Source organism: Mixophyes fleayi, chromosome 7, assembly GCF_038048845.1.
Source record: "Mixophyes fleayi isolate aMixFle1 chromosome 7, aMixFle1.hap1, whole genome shotgun sequence".
NCBI lineage: Eukaryota > Metazoa > Chordata > Amphibia > Anura > Limnodynastidae > Mixophyes > Mixophyes fleayi.
This window is the reverse complement of record NC_134408.1, coordinates 45,485,952-45,499,853: the sequence shown is the minus strand read 5'-3', so window position 1 is coordinate 45,499,853 and position 13,902 is coordinate 45,485,952. Positions and strand designations below refer to the sequence as shown.

The 13,902-nt window shown below is 38.6% G+C and overlaps 1 protein-coding gene across 2 annotated transcripts in view; it reads right to left on the bottom strand.

Moving 5' to 3' along the window:
* SNX29 (sorting nexin 29) overlaps positions 1–13,902 on the bottom strand; it is a 465,348-nt gene that overhangs the window by 150,358 nt on the left and 301,088 nt on the right. For both annotated transcript variants that reach the window (XM_075179779.1, XM_075179780.1), the window contains exon 19: positions 855–995. In XM_075179779.1, the coding sequence (XP_075035880.1) occupies positions 855–995 (141 nt within the window). The remainder of the gene's footprint in view (positions 1–854; positions 996–13,902) is intronic.

Sequence of the window (13,902 nt, the reverse complement as noted above, 5' to 3'; positions counted from 1 at the left end):
TTTTGAGTCACGGATTACACCTAGGCAGCAAGCTCGAGAGGTAGTTTTTATTTTTCATGTTGTCCAAAGATATAGAGATATCAGGTAGGCACTTTCTGTTGACTGGCAGAACCACTATTAACTCAGTTTTTGAAAGATTGGGTTTGAGGTGGCGAGAGGACATCCTAGATGAAATGGCATAGATACATTCTCTAATGCTGGTCAATATAGATGGTGAGAAATGACAGGAGAGGACAGAAGTCTTTGGGTATGATCCGCATACCATATCTAAAATCTACCACCACCAACAGTTCCCCACTAACAAATGATTTTAGAATAGGTAGTTACTTTAATTTGAAGAAAAGGAAAATAACTTATGGAATTTAAAAAAAATGTTTCATATGTAATTTAATCTTCACAATCTGTTTGTAATCTGCATGTTAAAATATGCATTAGAGGGACTCTTGCATTCAAATAGTTTTCTGATAGTTTTCTGTGATTATTACAGTATCTGTTTATCAGTTTGACACATAAAAAGCTAATTTTGTCGGTCTAGATTTTCTATCTATGATTAGAAACTTTGCGTGTTTTGTTATTTCACTTATCAGTCTTTTTCACTCTTACCAGCTTCACATTGTCAACAGTTGACATCTCCAGTAGAGCAGAAAGCTCAACAAAGGAACGTCTTATATTAATTGTTTTACACCATGATCTGTTTGTAGGGAGATAATCAGTCATCATGTAAACAACTGCAAGGATTACATAATTAAAAATGGTTTTACTAGTGAACGCTACTATCAAATAAAGGGCTGTCATGTAGGCTCACTGGTATTATTTTGATTATATGAGTCCTTGAAATTGTAGGAAAGAAATACCTTGTTCCCAATGGCCTTTTTTGGTGGAAAGTGGAAGGTCCTAACATGAGGATATTTGCTTTGCAACTTGTGATGTAAACTCCGGAACTCTGCATATCTTCGATAAATGTTCCATTCATCATCTTTAATCCTGATGTAAACCTTAAAGGAAAACAAAAAAAGGTAACTATTGTATTCAGTTAGTAAAATTTTGTAAAAAAAATAAATAACTCTTACAGAGTATGCAGAATAATTTATTTTATATTTTTTCATGGAAGCAATAAAGAAAGCAAATAACTTCAAAGTAAATGGTTTCAGTATATTGTATGACTCTGAATATAACTTAATGCAGCATCAAAAATGAGGTGTGCTTTTTTAACATAAATGATTGTGGCAAGCTATAAGAAGAATACTGGTAACTACCATTTTTATTTGCATTGTCTCTTCGGGCTGCTATTAATGAATTATAAGTCTGCAGGTTTTCCACAGTGTCGTATGACTAGCATGGCAACCACAGTCACATGGCACATGATGTAGTGAGCAGAGAGGCTATGGAACACCCCTCTGAGCTTTGTCTGCACTGTAAAATCCTCCTCCTCCTTCTCCCCCTTACTGCCTTCACACGGCAAGCTGAGAGTCTGTGACTGGTAGCTATACTTGCCTGCCCTCCAGATTTTGAAAAGGAAATAATGATTTGTAGGAGGACAGCTAAGAAATATTAAATCAGATGCATGCTTAAGAAATGCTTAAATGCTTTAGAAAAAAACTGCGTGTAATTGCTGCTTTAACTTTTCAATTTTAATTGAAAAAAATGCAGCATTTTATTATCTGTAGAGTCATCAATCTGCAATCCCATATAATAGTAAGGACATGTTATCCGTGTGTCTTCCATCTAAGCTCAATTACCGCCATTCACTTGGAATATTTATTGGATGTTAAGAAAGGGCAAGTTGGACCCTGCATAATATCCAAAAGATATGTAGTTATCTTTACGACATGCTTGATTTACCATAAACATAAAAGACAGGTCCTAATGGTCTTTGATCCATTTTGTTTTTGAAACAAAAAGACTCATGGATATTTTGTAGAGTAGAGATATATAAGCACTGCCTTGCTTTCAAGTGGACATAGTAGTGTGCACCATTACTAAAATGAAGAATATTAACTGCATTTGTTTAAAAAAAAGTATGTGAACCTTTAGGATAAACAGATCAAAGTGGTTATAATGTGAGTCTGATGGATCCTTTGTTATAACAGGTCTGATTCATCAAGGAACGCAAATTGAACATACTGTGCGTACACACGTCTGTATTCAACTACAAGCGGATTTGAAGAAATGTCTCTTGTTGAATATGGGTGTAGGTAAGCTCTGCTTATAAGACTTATGTCTTATTGAGACAGATCAATACACTGCTGGATACGTACAAAACATAGGTGGAATATAAAGTAAAAAGAAAGTATCCACATATTGTCACCTGTTAATAATATAGTCAGTAACGAAAAAACATTAAAAAAAAGTTGGGTTTTTGTTTATTTCCCCCCCAATATAATACATTTATCAGGATGTTATTATGTTATTAATGTCTACTGTACATAAAATGCATTTCTACAGTTGTTCCTGATTGCAAACACATGTTCCAGCATGTTATCGAGACCATCTTCACTATCACTCTGCACATTCCCCTGACCTGTAGCTGGTGCAAGTGATACAACTGAAAAACACGTGCCCTAGAGATGCGAAAGCTTGTATTGGACGCTGCTGCATGTGCTCGAGATTGGCACAACCTTACTGTACATGGACTACGTGCATATGCCCCATCCCCTCACCGTTCTGCCCATGAAACCTCAGCATATCTGAAGTGTAATTTTTCGCTCAAAAAAAGAATTGGGTTCAGATTAAAAAGTAAGCAAAATACAGCACGTATTGGCATTTACATTCCTTAATACAGGCCTGACCAACCTGTGGCTCTCCAGGTGTGGTGAATTTACAAGTCTTAGCATGCTTTTCCTGCTTATAGCTAGCAGGGTATGCTGGGAGTTGTACACCTGGAGAGCCACATGTTATCCAGGCTTGCATTAATGGATCAGGCCAAACATGTACAAATTGAAAAATAAACCAACTTCATTTTCCTCTTGCCAAAAAACAATCCAGAATATTTCAGAATATTACAAAGAAACCCATTAGTAAGGATCAAGGCTGCCACCAGAAATTGCAGGGCCCATTATCCCCCTTCATTCACCCCTCATCCCCATTTCCATCTAACCCCTGCAGTAGTTTACTTATCTCTCTGCATTTTCTTGCTGTCTCTTTTCGGCTCCTCTCTATTGTCAGTGCTGTGATGTTAATAATTACATGATGTCAGCAATGCTACAGGGAGTCTCTTTACCCAGGAGGTGGGCACCTGGGGGGCTGGGACTGGAGCAAATAGCAGCAGCTCTGCGGTCCAGACATCTTGGTAGTTGCGACAGACACTGCCGTATCCTTAATTAGGTCTCTCCCCACATCACCTCTCACATCTCAGGAGCAGCTGCTGCTTAGAAATGACACCCGCTACCTCCCTTAATTTACTACGGCCCTGGTAAGGATTGACAGGTCTTTCAGTGTTTATCGGTTCCGTCGAAGTCAAATAATTGGATGAAGTTGTTCTAAATTAATAAAGTATTGATTGTAATACAGTCATGGGCAAAAGTTCTGAGAATGACACAAGTATTGGTTTTCACAAAGTTTGCTGCTTCAGTGCTGATCCTTGATTTTGAGGACCTCTGCAATTCGCCCTGGCATGCTGTCAATCTGGGTCACATACTGACTGATGGCCACCCATTCTTGCCTAATCAATGTTTGGAGTTTGTGGGTTTTTGTTTGACCACCCGCCTCTTGAGGATTGACCACAAGTTCTTAATGGGATTAAGGTCTGGGGAGTTTCCTTGCCATGGACCCAAAATTTGGATGTTTTGACCCCCGAGTCACTAAGTTATCACTTTTGCCTTATGGCAAGGTGCTCCATCATGCTGGAAAAGGCATTATTCGTCACCAAACTGTTCGTGGATAGTTGGGAGAAGTTGCTATTGGAGGATGTTTTGGTACCATTCTTTATTCATGGCTGTGTTCTTAGGCAAAATTGTGGGTGAGCCCACTCTCTTGGCTGAGAAGCAACCCCACACATGAATGGTCTCAGGATGCTTTACTTTTGGCATGACACAGGACTTATGGTAGCGATCACCTTTCCTTTTCCGGACAAACGTGCATGAAGATGCTCTCCCACCTGCCTGCTGCCATTCCTGAGCAAGCTCTGCAATGGTGGTGCCCCGATTCCGCAGCTGAATCAACTTTAGGAGACAGCCCTGGTGCCTGCTGGACGTTCTTGGGTGCCCTGAAGCCTTCTTCACAACTATTGAACCTCTCTCCTTGAAATTCTTGATGATCCGATAAATGGTTGATTTAGGTGCAATGTTACTAGCAGCAATATTCTTGCCTGTGAAGCCTTTATTGTGCAAAGCAATGATGACTGCACGTGTTTCCTTGCAAGTAACCATTGTTAACAGATGTGATTTCAAGCAACCTCCTTTTAAAGCTTCCAGTTTCTTATTCTAACTCAATCAGCATGACAGAGTGATCTCCAGTCTTGTCCTTGTCAACACTCTCACCTGTGTTAACGAGAGAATCACTGACCTGATGTCAGCTGGTTCTTTTGTGGCAGGGCTGAAATGCAGTGTAAATATTGGTTTTGGGATAAAGTTCATTGTCATGGCAAAAAGAGACTGCAATACATCTGATCACTCTTCATGACATTCTGGAGTATATGCAAATTGCCATCATAAAAACTGAGGCAGCAGACTTTGTGAAAAAAAATAATATTTGTGTCTTTTTTAAAACTTTTGGCCATGATGGTAGTTTCACGTAAATGGCCACTCTACAATTTAATATAACTCTTAGATTAAATGGTAGAGTGGCCGGGTCCTGCCATTGCCGCTTTAAATCTGTAAATGTCCATGTCACTCTGTTTAATGACGCACAACTAAAGTGCTGGCATGCTGTATCTTCACAATTTATAGCAGTCTGCATGGAGAGTCATTGGAAATGTGCTTTGGGTGCTTTCTCATTAATCTGTATTTCATCATTGTCGCACTTCTTGCCATCTGAATTTCTTTGTCTATATGGTGGTTGTTGCTCACACTCCTGTCGGTAAAACGAATACCACCGTATGAAGTCACACAGTGTAAAGTCATCATTAGTAATGTCACCAATTGTAATGAACAGTGTAGTCAGATTGCAATGGGAAAAAAATTATGACACTTCTTCTAATGTCACTCTGTGTTGTTGTCGGTATTCCCGATATTACTTTTGTCGGGACATCTCCTGGAAAGAAGGCATTATAAAGCTTTATTCTTGCAATACAGTATTGTTGTTATTGCAGGAGAGTAGATTTGTAAAAAAAAAAAAAAAAGAACCAAACAATACAACTGAATTCTTCGTTTTAGTTCCTTGTGATATTCACATTACTTCCTTGTGTCACCAGCAGTATACATTAATTTTAAAACTTGGCAGGAGGAAATGTGCCTTAAAGTAGCATGTTCAGGTGGATGCTGACCAAGTTATTAAGCTTAACGGTCACCAAGGATACCCTGAAAAATAATTCTCACTTTAATAGGCAACCAGTGTTGTGTAGTATGCATGTGCGATGAGTGTGCTTAGTTATCGGACAGAAGCATTCTGCAGCATCTGTAGTCGGTGCACATCCTGTAAAGCACTAATTCAGCCAAGACTATACACAACCATGAACAAGCATGAATAATGTTGGTACTGTAAGCCCCCTGGAAGGATCATTTGGTTATTATTGCTATGTTCCCTTAAGTAGAAAGGTTTGATGATAACTAGAACCTTAGTTAGCAAGGTAATTTTGATGCAGATTTCTGCTCGCGGGTCTCAGAGTTGCGAGCAAAAGTCACTGTAAAATTACTGTACTAACGGTAATAATACACACTATTACCATACTAACATGGGCCGTGTTACTGTCAATTGAATCCCCCCCCCCCCATGAGTGAGAAATGTGTATAAATTTGTTGCCCACATAGGAAGATATGATACAAAGTGTCAGATTATCTTTTTTCTTTTAATGGAAATTGGTCATATAAGGTGTTCCTTTCAGAGCCATGGGTTTTTTGCTCATTTGTAAAATTCTCATCTACAAATCAATCAAATGTTTTTCTTTTAATGCATTTATTTATTAAAAAATGAGGCTGGGGGTGTGGCTTAGCAGCCAAGTTGAGTGCCTGTAGTGTTATTGAGCTCCTGCATGCAGATTTGGAACACATTCCCGGTAACTGGACCCCTCTTCTGAGACATCCCCATGGCAGAATTTGGGGCATTTTCAGGGAGGACACTCACCAAGACACGCCGCCTACATACATGCCACCAATTGTGAGCAACTTTGGAGTGTTCCTTCGGGGGACGTGGCCCGCCCCATGGCTCTCTTGGGATATCAGTGCAGACATGCGCCGTGGATAGAGGAGAATGGCTGCCTGATCTCCATACGGGGAGAACGCAGGCAGTAGCCTTCCTGCCACTAGTACACCCTAGAAAGTGCCATATTGTAGGGACCCTGAGAGGCTGCGGATGTGAACGGACATCTGATGCCACTGATGACATTGATACCTACAGCCGTATCTCTGGCTTCTAATTTAATTCCCAAAAGTCGGAAACTATTGACTTTTCCTCACAGACACTATTAGAACACACCTCACTCAACAATTCACGTTCAAATGACACCAAATATTTAGGCATTCACATTACTAAGCAATACCACCAGCTCTTCCAGGACAATTACCCTACCTTGCTATCAGAGGCCAAATCTAATCTTGAGACATGGGATCAATCCTCTCTTGGAGAGGATTCATTAACTTAGTTAAGGTGGACATTTTACCAAGATTTCTCTACCTCTTCCTGGCTTCGCCTATTCAGGGGTCCCCCGTTGCATTTAAATTCCTACAATACTACACATCACAGTTCATATGGGGCAAGACATGCCCCAAAGTTAAACTCCTCATCTTGCAGAGATCGGCACGGGGTGGAGGCCTCAGAGTCCTCAATTTCAAACATTACTATTTGACGGCATAATTAGCTCAATGTGTTTTATGGAACACTGCCAGCTCCACCAGAGTTTGGACCTCAATTGAAGCAGAGAGCTTGGGTATCTCTTCTGTCTCTTCTCTCCTGTGGCTCCCTCGACTTAGCTGTCTTCAATCCGCCACACATCACCAAACTGTGGCTCACATACTGACCCTTTGGGACAGCACAAACATGAGGTTTAAATTGCCTCCAAACCCAAGTCCGCTTATCCCACTTTTTGACAACCCTAATTTTCCACCTGGATGTATCTCAACATCATTTGAACTTTGGAAGAATGCCTTCGTTTTCTCAATGACATCACTATAGACTCTACCTTTCCTTTATTTAATGATCGCAAAACCAATTTTTGCTCTCCCTAACAAATATTTGTTTTAGTACTTGCAACTGCAGAGCTTCCACTCTACTAATAAATCATCTTTATGCACAGACCATTGACCTTTATTGAGTCACTTTCCCTTAGGCAATCCTCAACTAAAGGTCTCATATCCCTTCTACTGGGAACTTAAAACTCCTGATATGGGTGCTCAGGACATGATTGAGCGTGGGACGAGAACTTGGGAGAAACTTTGAATGACGAGGACTGACAAGAAATTAGAGCCAACACTGCTCCAGCTCTATCTGTGTGAAAATAGAAGAAAACGCCTATAAGCTCCTATATCAGTTGTATTTAGTTCCTACAAAACTGCACAAAATTTTTCCTGAATCATCTAACAGATGCTGGAGAGGTTGTGCAACTGATGGATCCTTCCTCCATATGTGGTGGCAATACCCTAAATTGGTCCCATTCTGGCAGGATATTAAAAGCCTTTGTGTCCCAACTCTAGCAAATTGACATCCCCCTCTCCCCCAAGTTCTTTGTCCTGCCCCTTGGTATCCTGTACATTACTGCCCACCAAATGAATATGTTCAGACACATAGCCTGAGCTGCTCTATGTCAAATGCCACTGACTAGAAACAACCCTCTGCTCCAATGCTTCAGACGCTCATTAGCAGAATCTGGTACACGTACAAAATAGAATATATGACCAGCATTATTAACAACACATCTAAGTCATTTAACAAAATGTGGACCCTGTGGGCTTCTTATTTTCATATTCAGATCCCTTTCTTAACATAATTATAAGAATTTTTTTTTAGCGTTGATCCTCCTAGTTTCTGCTCCCTTTCCCTCCTTTTATCTTCTGTTCCCTATCTCATACACCTTTCTTCCTAGCAGTATGTCACACCGCCTGTTCATCTGACTTTTCTTTCCAACTTTCTCTTCTAGTTCCTTATACTTTCTTTCCCTCTAAAAAATGGTTCAGCACACATTACCACTAACCTCCAGATGACGTTGTTTATTCCCTCTTCTTCAATACAAGTGCCCCCATACGTGTATTTTGTTTTTTGAATGTTTAACTACGCACTCTTCTTTATGACATCATTCTTGTTATTGTTTACTGAACTTTGAATAAACTGTTTAAAAAAAGAAAGAGAGAGCTCCAGAACAAAACTCGGTAGTAAGTTGCCCTCTGTTTATCAATCACCAAGTGCCTCTATTTTGTCAGTATTTACTTTCAACAAGCTGGGTAACATTTCTGGGCTGACTCAATTGGAAACTGAACACAATTAAAAAAACAATTTACAGAGAGCTCATATGCCTTGGACTTTGCTGGAACCAAGGTCTGTGACAAGTAGAGCTATTAAACTATTGATCATGCCAGTCAATATCCATTATATTATGTACTAATTGATATATGTTATTACCTACCAACTTTAATGCTTACTAGCCACAGGGTTTATATCAAGATAACAACACATTTTATGTTAGTGCTAATGTGGGGTACATAACATGCCCTTTTAAACTCTATTATTTGATTGTCAATAAGAGCAGCATGCCTCAAGGCTTTAGAATCAGTCTTCTTTCTTCACAATGACAAAGCAATGCTGAAATCAATATTTTCCAAAAGAACTGTCATAAAAATGGTGTTTTTATGGGAAGAAGAAAGATTTGGTGCTATGAATACATAAACCCCTTCATGTAGAGATTTGCAACATAATAAAAAAGTAAAAATCAACACCAGAAGCCTAATTTAGAAACTCAATACTGGATTATGCAAAACCCATCTGTGTGCTGGATGAAAGTTTTAGTATTTTGTTTTGTCAGAAGTGTCAGCATCGATAACAGATTTGCAACAGTTAAAAAGGACAAATAAAACTATATATTAACCACTCAAAAACTGAAACTATACTTATATATGGAGAAAAAAGGCAAAAGAGAACGCTATTCTTAAAACCAAACAGTGTTACTTTAATCAAATCAATAGGTATATGATCAAAATCATTGTAGAATAAAAAAAGAGCAAATTTAAATTGGTGGAATATCGCAATACAGGAATAATGATGAAAACATAGGCACAGTCCAACTCCTGACACTCTTAATTTGTGATTATAAACAACATGAGAAAACTTCCAAAATTGATTCCGCTGAGGTGATAAATGATGAAATAGCAAATAGTGAATGTACCTAGGCTCAAACACCCAAATGGTACAGCTGTGTGTGCATTGAATCTTCAAAAGACAAAAACAGAGTGTAAATGAGAAATACTTTCCATACAATCAAGGTGGTTCTTATCCGTTTCTCCAGCCTACAGAGTGAGATGTGTTGAATAACCGTCTATCCATAAGTCCAATGACATAGAACTTAGAGCACCTGGAACTGTGCACTGAGTAAAAAAAACCCGGAGTTTAATGATCGCTTCACACCAAAAAAGTAGCAAACAGCCCGACGCGTTTCTCAGCTCAAAGCAAGCCGTTTCATCAGAGGCATACTTATATATGAGTAGGGACACAAGCATCCCTCTTGTATCTCCTCTGCCATCAAATATAACTTATTTTTAAAACATAATAAAATAACTTTGATTCATTTAATTGGAAAAAGAACAATTTAATTGTATTGTTTCATTATGATGCATGCCCTCTTTTAAGAGTGTAATACTTTAATATACTCTGCAGGTATCTCTGTTAGTAGAATCATGTAGAAACATAATTGTGATAGCAGAAACCCCCTTCCAGTCCACACATTTCAAGTATTAATTGTTTTGTTATGAGGGTAGACTACAGTTTTCCTAGTTCCTGAATATATTTGTATAAGCTATTATGGTTTCAGAAAAAATAATATTTTTTACAACAATTACCCTGCCTTTGTCATGAAAGATCTGGAATATGGACCGACTATGTCACTAGTAATTGGAGCTGGGTATACCCATGGCTTGGAGTCTAATGTACACCAGGGTTTTAAACAGAGAACCCTGCAATAAAGTAATGAAGCTCACTGTTAAGACTGTTCTTGCTGGGTAGTTGCTGACAGACAGGATAATGGTCAGGAACCAGACTGCACAGGTAAAATAAAACATTGATTAGTCCAAGGTCTTAAATAATATATTAGGCCAAGGTTAGAGGATGGCAGCACAGATTCATGAATGGAAAATAAAGCATATGTACAGCGCTGCAAAATTAGTGCCGCTATATAAATAGCTGATGATGATAGGTTAGGGCTACAAGCAAACAAAAGGGATAAAAAAAAGCTGGGTTGTTACAAAATAATAAAACCATATTACAGAGAAGCTAAGACAACTCACGTTGCTCTGACATTAGTCAACAGGCAGAGCAAATCAAATAGAGGCCCAACTGACATCATAGGCTTGCACCCGCACACTAGCATCACAAAACATTTCTGATAAGGAAGCAACAAGAAAAGCAAGCTCTTATTTGGGCACGGTCAATTGCGGCATTTTGGCCCGAAATATCATCATCATTTTGGCCATCAAATAGCAGTATGCGGATTACTGGTCTGCTCTCTCGGTGGACTGGAAGTGTGTATATATATATATATATATATATATATATATATATATATATATATATATATATATACACACATATACATATGTGTTAATGATGTCTATTACTGCCATTAATTTTCACCTTATATGTTATACTGTCACACTCCCCTGGCACTGGCACTGCTGAGACCTGTCTGCACTGACCACCATCTGACCATCTGTATTACAAGAGGCACCATTCTCATGTTGCCATGGCAGCCTGGCTGAGTCACAATATGGCAGGTGCCATGTACACTGCTGTGTAGTACTGAGGCAGGCACCTAGCTGCACAACATTTCCTGATTACTTTTAAGCCTTTGTGTCCAAATTGTGAGAGAAAAACAAATATATTTTCCATCAATAAGTATTAGAGCTGGCAAGCCTAGTGGAGGCCTAGTGACAATCAGGTGAAAAATTTCTAAATAGCAAAATTCTAGGTAGGAGTTTCTCAAACTAAGTGGTTCTGTGCAATACATTTAAATGAATGACATTTGGCTATGAGTTGCTCAGCGTTATACCTGGCATATCTATATATGCACCTGTAAAACAATTGCTTAACATGTTACTACCAATGCAATTTACTTCAACATTGTCTCTAGAGACTGACTAGCAGGAAGCCATGTTTATTCCAAAAAGCTTCACTTCATAAGCACATCTAATTGATCATATTACACCCACTCTCTGTGTTGGGGTTATACCTGCACCTGGAAATTCTGAATGATGTACTAAGACCAGGATTTGAGAGAGAACAAAGGTTCCTAGAATGCTACCAGGTAGTTTGGCACAATGTCATCTAAAACTGGCCCACATTACTCATCATGGGTACACGTTTTTTCAAAAGCAATTTGAGATGACCCTGTCATGTAACCACCTTTCATATGTGCTACCAAGATGGCTTCTATACATATGTTAATATTTTTATATTGAAACTTAAGTTATTTGTTTAAAAAGCATTTTCCTGGTATAAAGAAAGCTTACCTTACACCATGTGATGCAAAATCCAGCAGAAGCAGTGAATATATACAGTACAGTACACACTTGCTCACAGGCAGCTGATAACTGACAGTTCTGAGCCAAGCACTAACTTTTATACCCAAGTTGAGTGACATCACAGAAGCTATTCATGATGTAACTCAGTCACATGATCAGTCTGGTCAAAACAGATAAATCATCCAACAAACATTTTCTAACTGGATGGAGGGAAGTTTATGCATCTGCTAACAACACACACACACTTATATTATAATTATATATATATATATATATATATATATATATATATATATATATAGATATATATATATATATATATATATATAGATATACACACATACATACATACATACACATAGAGAGAGAAGCCAATATTTGACTTTAATATATGTCAAAGGTTGTGTATCACAGAAATTTCATATATACGGTTAACGAATTCCACTTTGCTCCCTTTCAGCAAAGAGGGATGTGCTTTTCTGACAGAGTAGGCACAGAATAACTGACAATTTAGGAGATTTTGCATTGTATGGATTGATCAAGAGGGGGGGGGGAGGGGCATGGATGTCACAGGAGCTCTATTTACTGCATCATATGCCATGAGGACATTGCCCTGGAGATGTGGGATGGTCTTCAGCTGTTGGTGGAGGAGTGGAGAAGTAACATTTTACTCAAACGTGCCTACTCTCCCGGAATTCCCGGGAGGCTCCCGAATTTCGGGGGGTCCTCTCTGACTCCCGGAAGAGTAGGCAAACCTCCCGAACCTGACAAAATTCACAACATTGAATGGCAGGGCTTAATCCCGTCATTAAACCCCACCCCACTATTCAATGCATTTTATAGTGGGGGCCGGGCTATGTTGATGTGACGTTGTCACCACACGCCCTCTCCTACCACGTCACATGACTCCTCCGGGGGAGGGGGTTGTATTGAAAGTTGGCATGTATGATTTTACTTGTCAACAGAGCTGTGGTGGAATGTGAGCTTAACATTAAACACTGTATTTTACCTGCATGGTTTATATATGAAAATGTTTGTTTTGGGGTTTGGTTTTCTTTTAATAGAACTAGTTTTTAAAGTTATTTGAGACTAGGAATAGCTGAAACTGAATCAAGCATTATGTTCAGTTTTGGAAAGTATAAGGGTCATTTACAAAGCATTTATATGTAAGCAAAAGGTTTAAGACATCCTATAGATTGTAAGCTTGCAAGCAGGGTTCTCTTACCTCTCTGTCTGTATGTATTACCCAGTATTGTCTTATTGTTTGTTCCCAATTGTAAAGCGCTACGGAATTTGCTGGCGCTATATAAATAAATGTTGAGATGATGTTGATGATGATGATAAGGATAACAGCACCTGTAGATACAACATTTTGCTTTTGAAGTAAACAGACAGGTAGAATGGAGAGTCCCTTACTGAATGTGGCTAGGTACATGAATGTACCATGTATGGCGCCCACACATGTAGCTAAGCTTTATACTTGAGGAAGAAGATATTTAAATGAGATTTACAGTAGGTGTGAATTCACATTTGATTGGGCATTCCCAGGTTTAGCATGTGGACGCAGATCCTCTTTTCCTCCACAAGATGGCAGAGATAGGGCACTGGCCTATTATCCAATGGCACCATCCAACACAAGTTATATGAGAAAGTGTATTTATAAGGGCTATGAACAGGTGGATATGTATAACAGGGTTTCTGTTAAAATTATTTTAATACACTTTTTCTTATAATATAGTAGAAGAGTGAAAAATCATTTCAGGAATGAAAAATGCACTACATTGTGGTTTCATAAATAAGCAAAGCAATCAGTAGTTTGCAAACAAAAACTCTAATACAGACATCATAAAGCTTGATAAATAGACCATAAAACTTCCATATTTGGATACATTCAAAATTAAAGGATTATAAAATGAAAAAGTGATTGGGAAGCTTATTAGAAATCAGTACTTAGAACAGAAGTTGTTGTTTGGAAAATATAAATGTAGTAGAAAAACAACTAGATGAATTTATGGTTGCTCAAGATGAACACAGATATATCATGAGAATAGATCAAGGCACACATCCTCAAAAAGCATACTTATGTAAC